This window comes from Orbicella faveolata, unplaced genomic scaffold (genome assembly GCF_042242905.1).
Source record: "Orbicella faveolata isolate gen_17 unplaced genomic scaffold, um_ofav_v1 contig_1, whole genome shotgun sequence".
Lineage (NCBI taxonomy): Eukaryota > Metazoa > Cnidaria > Anthozoa > Scleractinia > Merulinidae > Orbicella > Orbicella faveolata.
In genome coordinates this window covers 21,080,001-21,095,466 of record NW_028301536.1, presented here as the reverse complement: position 1 = coordinate 21,095,466, position 15,466 = coordinate 21,080,001, and the positions used below count along the sequence as shown (strand labels likewise).

Below are 15,466 nucleotides of genomic sequence, written 5' to 3'. Positions count from 1 at the left end.
TTTATAAACAACACAACGTTTTTTAAAAACATGTTTCAACAGAATCTTCCTTCATCTTCAGTTTAAATTACAAAGTACAGAGTTGAATATATAGTGTACGCAAAATGCTAATTGACTGTAAGCACTATACAGTCGACCTTAAAGTTCATAGGTAATTTGCAGAGAATTCATTAGTCAACACAAGTCAACTTGCTAGTGACAGTTCAATCAATAATGTGGACGATCCATTTGTCCGTTTCACTGAATTAGCTGCAATCTCAGTTAAAAGAGGTTTATGACCACTTTAGAGATGACCGGGACGTCCACGTCCTTTTGCAGTCCTATCAGCACTCTCTATTATCCCGCGGTGCAACAATTCCCGAGGACTATCTACATCTTTGCCTGTCTTGTTAGTGTGATCCTCTCAGTTTCATCAACTTTGGGTAACACTATGATCCTACTCGCTCTTCGCAAGTGTCAATCTCTTCATTCACCATCAAAAGGTTTGTCATAACTTGGCTCTGACGGATCTTTTCGTTGGGCTGATTGTTTTTCCGCTGGTAACAGTTTACTACTTGTTGATCATCTTAGAAATTCCCAGTTATTACTGTGTTATAGCCATCACATATGGGAGAATATCACCGTTCATTGAAGGGACTTCGGTTTTGACTACAACAACAATTGCTGTTGATCGATATCTCGCCTTTCGTCTTCGACAGAGATACCGAGAACACGTCACACTTAGACGATTTGTCTTCATTCTTGTGGCAGATTAGATTTTCGCTGCAGTTTCGTCGATAATCTGGTTTTGGAATGACCAAATCAACGAGATCATTGTGGCAATCGTATTGTTCGGTTGCGTTCCTATAACGTTCTTTTGTTATTTCGGAATCTGTCGTGGTCTTCGTCGCCATGCTGCACAGATTTACCATCAGGTGAACTCCAGTGAGTCGACCGACTTTAATGTGGCTCAGTACAAGAAAGCTGTGAATAACATGCTATGGATCAATAGACTTTTTCTTTTGTATTATTTGCCACACTAGGCATTGTTGCTTGCTACACTTGCCATGGGACTTAATGACTATACTCGGTTTGCACTTAATTTTAGCGCCATTTATGTAAATTTTTCTTTCAATCCTGTTATATATTGTTGGAAGATAAAAGAACTGAGGGAAAAAGTTATTGCCGTTTTGCGCGCGCTCGGGTTCAACTTCTTATCACCCCAACCTTATGCACAGAGGATTGCCGTTGGTTAGAAAACGCTGCAACAATACAGTGTGCTCCAGTCGGCCTTTACTGATTTCCGTCATAAATTAACAATAACGAAAGTAAACTAGAAAGTTGTACCGATAGTGTTGCGGCTACTTAAGCAACAAATAATAATCAGGGATTCAGACTTTGCGCCTTGCTTTGGTGTAAAGCATTTCATTTCGTTAGGTAAATAAAATGTCATTTAATGTATGGTGTAGGTGGCATATATATTTGCTTTTATAGGATGGGATCCAATAAAACATGACCAGTATTTATAAAAGAAGGGATTATAAAAAAAAACCGCTTTCAAGTGGCACTCAAAATTACCGTAATATATTTTATGTAGGTAAACAAAAAACCTTTAAAGAACTAAAAAATACATCATTATTCAGTCTAAAGATAAGGTAGATGATTTGAAAGCAAACTGAACAGGAAATTCAGTGTGCTGTTTTCGATGAAATGTCAACAATGGCGTGCGAGCGAAACTACTTGATGGATTATAAGTAAAACTGTTTAACCAGTCAATGTGTGATTATATTCCGTTCATTCGGACCACACACGGCGCAAAACTAATAAAAAGATTCTAAATTGCTGGATTCTGGACCACTAAGGTGTTTGCCAAAATATGGAATTGGCTATTGACGCTTCTGGATCGGATGTTCAGTACCAGATAATGTCTGCGAGGAAATACATATAGTTCGCCCAAATATCAGAGAATATTGTTTACTTTTTTGCATCCCATGATAAGTTAAATTTACATCCAAATCCGAATCTTTCTTGTGGTCATTGTCCTCCAAACTTGAGTATTTAGCCAGCTTTTACTGTTAAAAGGCGCACCCGGATAATTCAGTTTTAATGCTAATTCGATTCATTGTTGCTTGACGGACAGATGTGACGGACTCAGTGTCAGAAATTATAGTCAGGCATCTCTCCGTCCTTGACTGAAGCGGGCTACACTAAAATGTTATGACTATGCAGGGGAGGAATATTAACAAGAAAATTCTAAAACAAACATATTTCTTGAGTCATCTATCAGCGGAAAGGAAAGAGAGAAAGAAACGAAACATTGAGGGATAGTAACGGCAGTTCTCTGAACGAAAGCCTAGCAGGCGATTTATTTACAGACAAAAAGGACACCAAACGTCGTTTTTAGGTGAAAAAACAATCAGCAATTTCAGAAAACGTTTTATGGTGGCTTCTTCCTTTCAAATTAGAGCATTTGTTGAAATAATTCATGAACACTGGATACATTTGCTTGTTTTCCTAGATTGGCTGGCCAGAATATATAATTAATCACGATCTATAGGAACACAAAGACCAGCGTAAACATCTCTTCCAAATGGCAGAGCCATCCAGATCATTTTGCAGTTCTACCAGCACTCACTTTTACCCTGCGGCAGAACAGTTTCCGAAGATTATCTACATCTTTGCCTGTGTTGTTACCGTGATCCTCTCAGTTTCATCGTCTTTGGGTAACACTATGATCCTACTCGCTCTTCGAAAATGTCAATCTCTTCATTCTCCATCAAAAGCTTTGTTATGTAGTTTGGCTCTGACGGATCTTTTCGTTGGACTGATTGTTCTTCCGCTTTTTACAGCTTATTACTTGATGGTCATTTTGCAAATACCCAGGTATTACTGTGTCATAGCCATCACATATGGAAGGACCTCAACCTTTATTGGAGGAGTTTCCCTTCTGACTGTCGCTACAATTGCTATTGATCGATATCTCGCCTTTCATCTTCGCTTGAGATACCGAGAACTCGTGAAACTGAGAAGAGTTCTTTGCATTCTTGGTTTAGAGTGGATCGCAACCGCAGTTTGGTCGGGATCCTGGTTTTGGAATACGCTAATCAATGGGTATCTAGGGACAATCGGTTTAATCAGTTGTACTCTTATAACGTTGCTTTGTTATCTGTGTATTTATCGTGGTCTTCGACACCAAGCTGCACAAATTCACCAGCAGGCGAATTCCAGTTCACTGGTGGTCAATTTTAATGTGGGTCAATACAGGAAAACTGTGAATAACATGCTTTGGATCAATGGCGTTTTTCTTGGGTGTTATTTGCCACTCTTGGTATCGCTGTTTGCAATACTTGTCACTGGACTCAGTAACTTTACTCGGTTTGCTTTACATTTTAGTGCCATTGTAACGTATCTTAATTCGTCTTTAAATCCTATTCTATATTGCTGGAAGATCAAAGAACTAAGAGAGAAAGTTATGGCCCTTTTCCGTGTGTTTTACAACTTCTTGTCATCTGATGGACAGTAGATCACAGTAGGTTAGCAAAGCCTGTAAGCTGTAATGTTAGTTGCAGTGCGGAAACATTTTTCAATAACTGTTCCAGCCCTATACTGAAATCGGAAACAATGACCCAAAATTGATCAGATTGTTTCAAAATAAACCTCAAAGAACAAAACCTGAACTGCAAATTAAACATCAGAAATTGAGACTTCGCACTCTGAGTGCGCTATGCAGCCCGTTCGCAGTTTGACGGTTTACCTGGTGGTAAGCAATAAAGCTATTTATAGTTTAAGTATTTCCAGTTAGTCACAGTACAACCTGTAATAAAAAACACCTTTTAGCTTTAAAGACAACAAGTACTTGTTACTCAAAAACGGCATACAACGTTTTGCAAAGTTAAAATAAATTCTGTCGACATGGTCCGGGCGTAGTCAATCGAACGTTCGGTAATCGAACTCAATCGAACTCAATCGAACTCAGTCGAACTCAATCGCTCGATTGAGTTCGATTGGTTTCGGCAATCGGACTTAATCGAACTCACCCAAAAATTTTACCAATCGAACGTTCGGTAATCGAACACTTCAACAATCGAACATAAATCCAGTTTCATCTGGTTTGAAACAAAGCGTTGCGGTCAAATAAGTTCTTTATTGGCTTCTATTTCAAACACGAGTACAACAGGCAAGATTTCGGACAGGGCAGAAGAGGTGAAACTAACCATTCTGGAAGCGGTGGTAAAAGGCTACCATGAGTGCTTTTTCGCCGTCCGTGTCGAGGATAGATAGATACACCACTTGCAGTTTTAATTAATAGAAATCTACTTTGAGGTAATGAGAACACTTTTAGCACTAGTAATAACTATTTTGTACACACTCTACACTGTTGCGTGCGTCAAGATCCAGATTCACTGGTCGTTTTTAGTTATCTAAACGAAACTTTAGCGACGGCGGTTTAAATCTCTTAAGAATATCCCCGTTCGGTGTTATTCCGAACGATTTGAAGACAGTTTACATAGTGTACTGAGGTGTTCATGTTACCCAGTATTAATCGACTAAGTTCGATTGAGTTCGATTGATTTTTGGTTCGGTTTCGTTCGATTGACTACGCCGGGCATGGTCGAGTGGATATCATTATGACAGAGTTTCATAAATAGCGTTTATATATTTTTGTCAGACTGTGCAGGATCCAACCAAATACATGTACAACCAGTATTTGATATACTTCTTAGTACTTCTATATGACAACAGAAAATAGTATACGAAGACCTCTTAGACTGTTAAAAGTACGAGAAGTTGAATTCATTTATTAATGTTCATGGTGTGCATCAAAATATCGTAAATAGTACGATCCTATTAAAACTCAACCGTTAGATATGAAAACAGGAAAACTACAAACTTTTAAAAGTGATGATTACTGGTGTAGGTAAAGATCAGTTTTTAAAACCAAGAAAACACTCAGGCTAATCAACAGAAAAGCATAGATGATCCAGCGAACCATTGAAAAACTATTGAAAGCGAGACAGGAAGGGTTTTGATTTCTCAGGCTTCTGATTGAATGACAATTGTGCATGCCTGCAAAGAGGCACGAGATTTTACACCAAGTGCTAAGGGTAGTTATGCGGTAAAATAAGTGTAGATGCGGATTACAACATGGTCTCGGTTTGAGATTTTCCCGTAAGGTTAATAAGTGGTTAGTAATATTTTATTTATTTATTGAATTTAATAATATATTTATGGAATACTTTTGAATTAATTCAATTTGATATGTCTATATTTATTTAATTTAATTGCTCTATATCCAGTTAATTTAATCCGTATATCTTCATTCCATTCAATATTCGTGTAATCTACAACAACAACAACAACAACAACAACAACAACAAGCTTTTATTACCAAATAAAAAAAGTTAAACTTTACAATATAATATATTAATACAAAAAAGAGGTAATGTTTACTCAGGATAACTAAAAAGCTAATCGAACTGAGTAAAACTAAGTAATGTTTAAGTACAGGAGGTAGGTTGGCACTAAAGCTTGATGAAAGCAATTAATTTGTCGATAATCGTGTAATCTCGAGGACTGGTTCAAGCCATCGGATGGGAAAGAGGAAGGCCTGGGCACGAATCACTGCAAATACAATATGGCGGACGAGAAAGTTTTTAACGTTGGAGGCCTGCCGGTGTTTTTAGCTTCAGTTTTTGACAAAATCGAATAAATTTGCCAAAATTATGTTGGCGAAGGAACTACCGAAGCCCATACCGCCTGAAGTTGTAAAATGGGGTTGAGAGGCCCACACGAATCCGACGGTACGTGACATCTGTGCATTTGCCGTGCAACTGATTTTCCGTATCTCGACCTTTCTTGCTTCACGTGTTTCTGAAGGATACTAATGCTGTGTTATTAGGAGGACTTTTAAGCAGAGTGGAGCCGTTTGACTGTGTATGTTCCGTGCGCAGGATATTTAAATGAATTTCAAAACCACACTACAATTGTAAAGTGACCGTTTTTACTATCCGATCCTTTTGGATTCAACTACAGTCACTGCAGGCAACAGTTTGCTGCCTTAGTTTGCTGTGGTCCAACCTGGCGTTGTCAGGCTAGAATATTGAAAAGAAAAATAGTCAAGGATGGCCTAACAGTTAGTAAGGTGTATGTTGAACACTGAATCTAAAGATCCAGCCATAGTCTTATTAGTATAATTTAATCTGTGTCACATGTGACTTCTTTAGTGCACGCTACGTCATGCAAAAACTGCACGCAACTTTCATCACCGGACATTGTCTGAGGCTAAGAAGGTCATTAAGTTTTGAAACCTGTACAGGACAGACTGCGTCAAGTTTTACATGTAATTATGATTTTGGCAGAATTGCGTCTAAATCAGCTCTGATCTTTACAAAAACCCCTAACCCAGAACCCTACAACAAACATTTGAAATTACTAGATTGCATTCTGCAATGCTCACTAGCACTGGGACATTTGCACGGTACATTTGTACGATTTCAGAAAGTGATTTTAAAGACCTACCAAAGTACCGCTTGGCTCGATTACACTTGCATTAGTAATATCTCCCACTGCTGCCTCCACAATGCTCCCAGTAACAAATTTCTTTATAGCCTTATCCTTGGGGAAACAACCTGCACAATTGGTATAACGCACAATCTTGACATGCCGCCGGCTATGCTTGGAATGCCTGCAGTTACGTCTCTTAAACGTCTATCAAAATAGCAAATACACCCTTGAAGGAAATCTTTTAAGCTTAAAGGAAGAAAATTTACTTTCAGCAACACAGAATTGGATAAAGACCAAACTCAACAATTCTTTATTTTTTGTATCTAAATGGCACAGCGAGCACTACTCCACCGGAATACAAAAACCTTCGCAAAAAAATGTTCAAGGGAGGGTTTCACGGTTAGGCGCATGTCTCTAAATCAAAATACTTTTCTTCGATTCTTATCAATGCAATCGTTTTAAAATCCCCACTCAGATGTAGTTCCGTTATTTCATGCTATAGTTAGTCCTGGCAGAATAACGGGTAGGGGGGTACTCCCAAAAAAATTTGGTGGGGGTGTGCAGCCCGCTTTCCAAAACCCTTACCCTATTTATGACCAAAATCTGCGATTTTTCCTACCCTGTATATGACCTGACCAAAAATTCCATACCCTACTTATGACCGTTGCAGTTGACACAGTTGCCCTAAACATAATTTTTGAAGGGTTTCTGTTGATGGTCTTATCGATAATAACGAAAAAGTAGCTTGGTCTTAACAATATACCCAATTCAAGACTAGAGTAGAAAAGCCATACGCTATATATTACCAAAATGGCCAAAATCGATACCCTATTTCTGACCAAAACGGCTGAAAAACCATACCCTTTGGGGCCGCACATACCTATATAACCCATATAAGGGAGTACCCCTCCCCACTCCGGGCGCGTGACCAAAATTCTCACAAGATTTCAGCAGATTTTACCGACGCTGTCGACCGTTGGATTTAGAGTTGACCGGTATGATATGTTCAACGTTGATGATTTTACGGCTATTTGCATTCGAAATTAGGTAACTTGCTTACGATTGGTTCATAAACAATGAAAAACTGTGCCTGTGCGAAAAAGCGTGCACAGGTGAATAAATAATACAGACATCGCACAACCGTGAAAGCCTCCCTTTAGATATCTCTTCCTTTTCTTCTTATACAAAAATCACTCGGATATTTTGCATTACCTGCCTATATTTATTCATTTAGCCCCCTGGAAATTCACTTTGAATAATACAAGACAATCTCTTAGACGGTCAGCTTTAAACAGCACGAGACCTGATCACAGGCGTCCATGTTTTACAAAATTAAACCAGCGGGCTAATGTACTTGTTCAAATTTCTCATTCTGATACACGAAGCCAAATAAGACTTCTTCGCATCGGTTTTATACGGATTAGAAAAGACTAAGACAATAGTTCGGTTCCAGAATTTTGCTCGAAAACGAGCGAGTGTTTTGGGTATCAAGACCAACAGGAAAATCTTTGCTGACTCATTGTTTACATTTGTCCTCATTAACATACGACTTTGCGCAGAGAAGGCATCACGCTAGACACGAATTACCTACAAATATTTAAGAAGCTTGTGAAACTAAGTAACTGGTAAAAGTTTTGGCTCTTTGGGTGAAATATTGGAGGAGAAATTAGCTTTAGCTTTCAAAAACTGCAAAATTTCTGGGTGGCAAAAGTGCTAATGAGATCATAATTCTTTATGAAATTTCGAATTTTAAACCCGCGCGCGCAACACAAGAAGTATTCAATACATCGGGCACAGATTCCTCGGGACGCTTAATTTTGCTGTGCTCTTTCAATATTCAGAACTAATGCTTTTTTTAGCTCCATCAAAAACTGTGCCGCTCATGCAAAGGTTCTCAAATATACGCGACAATTTTGGCCTTTTCTCAGCCATAGCAATATAATTATAAGTTAAAGGGTTCAATTGATTCGGAAAGCTGATATTTCAAGCGCATTAAAGCTGCTCAGCGACCTAAATAATACCCAGAATGTTCGTAAGTCCAAGCTACAAGCCAGAAAGAACTCACCATTTTGATCTCCGACAGAGGAAAATGAAGCCGCCTAAAGAGGAGATATCAGTGACGTCACAAATCAATCAATCAAACAAACAAACAAACAAACAAACAAGGATTGTTGTTATACCTCCCAACTCAAATACGTTTTCCAATTGGAGGAGAACTTGTCACGTGTCGTGGGTCAAAACTCACCAACTCCCTAGGGCGAACAAAACTCACTAACTCCCTATGGAAACAACAACTTGAACTTTCGACTCGCACGCGATCAGGTCGTGCTCTTTGAAACCGAGGGGGCAAATAGCAGATTTGCACGTTGTCGTCACTCGACTACAACTACCAGAATTCCTTTCGTTTTTTCTTTATTATTTAGATTTTGAATTCCCAGTGGGGTTTAAATAACAATTGCCCTGATTACCATAAGAAACAGAAAAAGTGAAGGATTCTGGTAGTTGTAGTCAAATGACGCCATTATGCAAATCGCCTATTTGTGTGCCAATCGGCCTGACCTAAAACGCATGTTAACAGGAAAGCCATTGAAGTCAGGCAAGGTGGCATTCATTATTCATTATAACTATAGATGGCATTCATTATTCAAGAAAAGGGATTTATAATTGCAAAAACTTATCAGATTAACAAAAGGGAAAATTTGAAAATTTGGGCATTTTGTGTCTCGAAAGTTTTAAGTTAGCGCCAAAAATGGATAGCCCTCGTTCGGCAACTCGCTCTTCGATCGCTGTCGCCAGGTAGGAAGATAGTTGTGTCATTTCAACAAAATATGTTGTTCCTCGTCAAATCAAACCCAGACTTATCGAGTTAAGCATTAGAAGAAGCCAAAGTAACTTTATTTATATTGTCTTTGTTATTTTTGTTAACTGGGAAGACAGTCTATCGTTTCGTTTCGATGGGACAGCTCGGTTTTGACTGGACTGCCGCTGGTGCTGCGTGTGCAAGGGCGTCAAGCAAATCATATGTTTTGCAGTTTTATCTATTTTTGAGCCGGGAGGTATAACAAAACACTTAATGATTAGTTTTAAACGACTGTATCGTGGACCGGTCACTGTAAAACGCAGACTGCAGACCGAAGGTGAAATGCAGATTAAGGGTAAAATGCAGACGGTAGACCGGTGGTAAAATGCAGCCTACAGACCTTTCAAGTGTTATTTCCATTATCGAGTGCTGACCGTAAGCGGTATTATTCTGGGTTTATTCAAACTAATTTGGAGTGAAACTCTGAACTCTTGTTAGCCTGTCAGTGAATATCACTCTGGTTAGATTGAATACACTCTCTTTTTTACAAGAGTACTGTTTTTTCCGGCCGAAGCTGAATATTCTTATTTTTCTACCGATTTTAGGCTGAAAATATTCTTGTGAATATTCTTAGATTTTTGCCTGTGACATTTCTGTTTCCGAGTGTATTTGGTGTGTGGCTGGTGTCAAGTAATTTTGGAGCTAGCCTGCAGGCATAAAAGCCTGATATGACTTCTTGTAGAAATGTATTAGCTTCGAACATACGGCTAGAGCCGTTTTTGTTGCTTTTTGGCCTTTTGGCTAGTTTTGCCTTTTAGAGAAAGGAAGAATTTTATACGGTTTAGTTAGAAACATATAATTGTATTGCATTTACAAATTTTGAACACACAAAATTATATTCTTTTCAAAATCTCAGCCTCGGATTTTTTTGTAGAGTGCCTCGATACAGTTTTTCTGGACTATGTCAAGCATTTTCAATCAGCTTTTTAACAGTCTTTCGTTATTGAATCGATACGAAAATTACACCAGCAATTGGAAATGAATTGAGGTTTGGTATGATGTATTTCTGAAGATAATCGATATTTCCATGGAAACGATATACCAAAAAATTGAAAATCAATGTAAACATGAATTTTGCGCGAACCAGATGTGATATGAAAAAGCTCTTACCAATGCCTGAAACTATTATGCATGGCAAGTAGAATATACAAGAATAAAAAAATTCTGTAAGTTTGATCTCGACTAAATCGAGAAAAACATTTCAAATCAAACTTTTGGCATTATAACAGTAAATGGACTGACAGTTGACCACTATTTTGATGGCATTGCTTCAAACAACACCAAAATGCGTTTTAAGTTTGAAGCCGTAAAAGTTTTTTTGGTTTTCTTTTTTGTCATCTCAAGAACGAGACTTTTTGTTAATGTCATTCCCATTATAATTTTTGAGTAATTTTTGATTATTTTTAGTGCTTCTGCAAAAATCTTGAAAACAGCTCGATAGATGTTTTTGAAACGTTGACCACTCATACTTCATAATACAGATAATTTTATCCCAAGTTTCATTAACATTGGTTCAATGGAACCCTTTCAAAATAAACGATTAAGAAAGGGGAGTATCAACCGACAAGACAGTCGCGTTTCGTATTCACGGTTTAAAAAGTATGCTAAATTGTGCTAATCATTGTGGAAAAATCAAATCGTAAAATTTGTAAATTTCGTACCTGGGTGCATTTCATAAGTGAGAAAGTAACATATAGCCACAATAAAGCCATTGTTTACTGTTATGTGTGCTCCAAATTAGGGGTGGTGAATGGTAAATGCGAGACGGCGAGACCAGCGCTTTTCTTTGCGAGCCAGAGACATACTGACTTTTTAGATTGCGAGACCGAGACTTCAAAGTGTTTTGAGTGCGAGCGCGAGGGGCTCAGACTCTTAAAATTCGAGCTCCAGATTTAGTTGAGAGCTATAAGAATGAGCGAGAATGAGCTTGTACAGGAGTCTTACAAAGGAACCTTCTGTAGTAAATACTTGTGCCTTTACACAGTTCCACAGGGGACAACAGATAAGTTCTTGGACTTCGTAGGTTTCATCATGAGCTATCGTGGGTTGTGTGTGGCTTCTTGATTCTCCTTTATGACGCATGTTATTAACAAAGCCGCGCATGAGCACTGCGTAGGCCAAGCTTGGTTTGATGGGAACGGAGGAAGTAGGTAAAAAGGATAACACCTGGATTGGCAAACTTTTGGCCACGTTAGTGGCCGTTTATTAAATCAATAAAGTGTACAGCATTTATTTGCCAATCACTCATCCCTAAGGAAGAGCTAACCCTTTAAAAGACCTCGTTCTCAGCAAAGGTGAGGGTGAAAACCGCTGGCGAGCCCCAGAATAAGACTATATGTACCGGAGGAGACGGGGTGGAGGAGGGGATGAAATTCTAACACGATGCTTTCTTCAATCGACGTGAAGGGAGAGAAATCGTATCGAGGCATGTGACATCATAACCGTGCGTAGTACCGGAAGCCCCTCAGGCGGAAGTGAGAACGGAGTCATAACAAGCACCATAAAACCATTTATTTTACCGCGTAAAATAAATCTCTTTTTAGCCTTTTAGCCAGCCTTTGCGAACAAGCTGGAACTAGAAATTAACTATAACACACTACGTTGGGATATCCTAGAACAAAATAACTGTTTTTTGGCGCCAAAATGACGTTGCGGTAAGTTTTGTAGCTTTTTGTGGAATTCAGACAATTTGGCAAAAGTTAGGATTAACATTTTCTCGGAAATTTGAAAGTTGCTTTATTGAAATTCAATATCAAGTGACGAGAAGACGTCATTTATTAAAACAAACAAACGAATCGGAACTTCGAAACCCTTAACCTTTCAACTGCAAAAAGCCGAAACTCCGAGAGAGCTTCGTATAAAAATCGAGACTGCGAGACGCACATAACCGCTAAAAAAATGAGACCGTTAGACCCGTGAAATTCGACTAAAATTGTGCGAGACCCAGAGTTTTTGAAGGACCATTCGCCACCCCCCATATTGTGAAAATGTGTACTCTTCGAAATGCCAATGACTGCTTTTTGTGATGATTGTTTCCTCAAAATTAAATTTAAAAAGTCTTTTATTACTTGTGGCGCAGGTGTTACTGAAAAGTAAATGTTAAGCTTTTAGATCACGGGTAGTCTCCATCTTCTTTCAATGTAATGAATGTGTTGACTGGGAAACGGGTCATCAGTGATTCATTTGCTCGTCTTTCTGGATTGTCTGGTTATGTGACCGTAAAAAGAGCTTCATTGGAGGAATCTTAAGAAAATGCAGTGATCAATAGCAATATCCCTTAGACATGTCAGGGACATCTGAATCATTTTGTAATCCAACCAGAATTCAAAGTTACGCCATCGCTCAGAACGTGTCCAACAATATCTACATCATTATCTGTGTAGTAATAAGCGTGATGTGTTCAGTTTTATCGACTTCTGGAAACGCAGTCATCTTGTACGTTCTTCGCAAGTGTCAATCTCTTCATTCTCCATCGAAAGCTTTGTTATGTAGCTTGGCTCTGACGGATCTGTTCGTTGGGCTGATTGTCCTTCCACTGTTTACAGCTTACTACTTGACGATCATTTTGGAAATGCCCGGGTGTTACTGCATTATATCTATCGCGTATGGGCGGACATCAACCTTTATTGCAGGAGTTTCCCTTCAGACTATCGCTACAATTGCCATTGATCGATATCTCGCCTTTCATCTCCGCTTGAGATACCGAGAACTCGTGAAATTCAGACGAGTTGTTTGCATTCTTGTTATACAGTGGGTCGCAACCGCAGTTTGGTCGGGATCCTGGTTTTTGAACGAGCAAGTCAACAAGATTTCTGGAGCAATAGCCTTAACCATTTGTTGCCTTGTGACACTTTTATGCTATCTCAGTATCCGTCGTGGTCTTCGTCACCATGTTGAACAAATTCATCAACAAAACAATTCTAGAGAACCGCCAGTCTCCTTTAACCTAGTTCAATATAAGAAAAATTTGAATAACATGCTATGGATCAATGGACTACTTGTTGTTTGCTATATGCCGTACTTGTCATCTCTGCTTGCTATTCTTAGTACAGGGCTCAATAAGTACACACGGTTTGCCCTGCATTTTAGCGCTATTATAGCATTTTTCAATTCTTTTTTAAATCCTTTTCTATATTGTTGGAAGATCAAAGAACTGAAAGAGAAAGTAATGGCCCTTTTTCGTGCCATGTACAATTTCCTTTCATCTATGTACAGTAGGTTAGCAAACGCCGTTGCTGTGCAACGATCTGCAACTTTTCCAATAACTTAATTAACCACGAATCCACAATGAAATAAACTAGATCCCATAGATAAGGAGTTAGTTACAGGCGATAATGGCAACATTAAACGTTTTATTCTACCTTTTCTTTTTGCTAGGTAAACTGAAATTAGTACTGATGCCCATGAAAAGGTCGCATAACGGCAGCTGCGCAAAAGTTTTCTAGATTAGGATCCATCAAGATATGGCTTATACATTTATTTAAAAGAGTGAATGAGCCGAGAAAATAATTTAACCCAGATCTGTGCTATAGACACTAACATCCAGGGTAATATCACATGACAAATCGGAGAACGGTTTAAGGCCGAGGAAAGATGAATTTTATTCAGTGCACAATAAGACAGAAACACTAAAGGTGCAATGACCGGAAAATTGTACTGTTTTTAATCGAATTTTGACTGCGTGCACTCTTTCATAGAAGCTTAAATATGTCGGATCAAAAATTTTAATGTTATTTTTCTTAAGGCAGCTGCCCCATGTGAACTTTATGTATAATTCGTTTCCATGTAAATTAAGATCGACATACGTAGGATTTCTAAAACATTTGGATCATATCAAGGGAAAACAGGAAAGCAGAAACCTGTTTTAATTTAACATGAAAGGCATGGGAAACTGATGATCAGTGGTGTAGGAAATGGCATATTGTGCAATCAATCGAAGACTTGATTAAAAACCTTAATTATAAGACGACATCCAAACATAATGAACTGCTGTTCCCTTTTTCTTGCAAGATTTTATGAATCAATAATTATCAAAGAAACCGTAATCATGAGCGTGACTATGACAGGCTATCCGCCACTCAAATGCATGCCTTTTTGGCTTGTTCGCATATAAAGCTCTGGTGACTTTCTAGAAACTTCCCTGTATGGTGAACAAGCAAGTGTTAGGATGGTGGCCGCGCGCTCTGTCAGAAAGCCTGCGAACACAGACGTATTTCTGGCTGTCGCTTGACTTCGGCGGAGACAAGCGACAGCCGGAAATACGTCTGCGTTAGCAGGCTACGCGCGTGTAGGCGAGTGCGAACAACAACAACCTCGTTCTCAGGGTCCAGGGAGAGGGAGGACCCCGGGAACAAGGTTGAAACAACAAAACAAAAGTTTTGACGCCCTGGAAATCAATCTGTCGCTCAGGTTCGCAGACGTTATTTTCGGCGGAAACAAGCAACAGCTTAATAGCCTGAATTTCAGCCGTCTTCTCTGGTCACTCACGGCCGAGTGGCACTTATGGATGTTGAATCAAACCGGGGTTCTACCCGACGAGGGCAAGGATACTTTTCATGTTTTCTCAGGCACCCTCCCGACCAGAGTTTTGGAACTGACAAAATGTCAGTGAACAAATTACGTTCAATTCCACGATGTATGTTTCCTGTTGTATATTGAGGTTATAAAATGAAGTGAGATAAATGATTGATGGCCAACGGCTAACTCGTCTTTTTGGACCTTGTCGAGATGCTGGCAAAATTAGCCTGACTCCGGGAGTGTGTGACTCAAGGAGACGGCTACAATTCAGGCAATGGCGAGGTGATTTTTTCTTATTTTTTTCACGGCTCTTCTCTTAAAGAGAAAAATTTCTGATTACACACTTGCGAGGCATAAAGCAATAGCTACAGTTTGGCCCTCAATAAGCTAGATGTATGAAAATAAGTCGCGAAGTGTTTGCAGTTTGGATGAAATTCAGTGGATGTACACGTATCACGGCTATGCATGCAAAAATCGTCCGGACGGCTCATCATGACTAACTATCATGCGTACAGTTATTGAATTCAGGGAAATGATGGGATGTGGAGTGATTTGGACTGACATTTTTCGAATCAGGAAGGGTCAAGGGTAAGGGGTTAGGATTAA

General features: G+C 39.0%; 2 protein-coding genes, 1 long non-coding RNA gene and 1 pseudogene across 5 annotated transcripts; 3 read left to right on the top strand and 1 right to left on the bottom strand.

Annotated features, from left to right (window-relative positions):
• The first annotated feature begins 173 nt into the window (after positions 1–173).
• LOC149118381 (adenosine receptor A3-like) lies at positions 174–1,513 on the top strand (annotated as a pseudogene).
• A 1,015-nt stretch (positions 1,514–2,528) lies between these two features.
• Positions 2,529–3,696, top strand: LOC110044874 (adenosine receptor A3-like). The gene has a single exon (XM_089282528.1). The coding sequence runs from the start codon at positions 2,570–2,572 to the stop codon at positions 3,500–3,502; it is 933 nt and encodes a 310-aa protein (XP_089138654.1). The 5' UTR covers positions 2,529–2,569; the 3' UTR covers positions 3,503–3,696.
• Positions 3,697–5,960: 2,264 nt separating this feature from the next.
• Positions 5,961–8,608, bottom strand: LOC149118380 (uncharacterized). 3 transcript variants are annotated; one of them, XR_016205479.1, is made up of 3 exons: positions 8,549–8,608; positions 6,499–6,608; positions 5,961–6,071 (listed from the first exon to the last, which is right to left on the bottom strand). It is a non-coding gene; the product is annotated as an uncharacterized LOC149118380 (long non-coding RNA). The 3 variants fall into 3 exon arrangements; XR_016205477.1 differs by having other exon boundaries at positions 6,499–6,594; XR_016205481.1 differs by lacking the exons at positions 5,961–6,071; positions 6,499–6,608 and adding an exon at positions 6,619–6,687.
• Positions 8,609–12,494: 3,886 nt separating this feature from the next.
• Positions 12,495–13,662, top strand: LOC110044875 (adenosine receptor A3-like). The gene has a single exon (XM_020750451.2). It carries the CDS (start codon positions 12,627–12,629, stop codon positions 13,611–13,613), a length of 987 nt encoding a protein of 328 aa, XP_020606110.2. The 5' UTR covers positions 12,495–12,626; the 3' UTR covers positions 13,614–13,662.
• Positions 13,663–15,466: the final 1,804 nt, after the last annotated feature.

Coding starts and splice junctions, on each gene's coding strand:
- LOC110044874 (XM_089282528.1), top strand. CDS start 2,570: ATGGCAGAGCCATCCAGATCATTTTGCAGTTCTACCAGCACTCACTTT.
- LOC110044875 (XM_020750451.2), top strand. CDS start 12,627: ATGTCAGGGACATCTGAATCATTTTGTAATCCAACCAGAATTCAAAGT.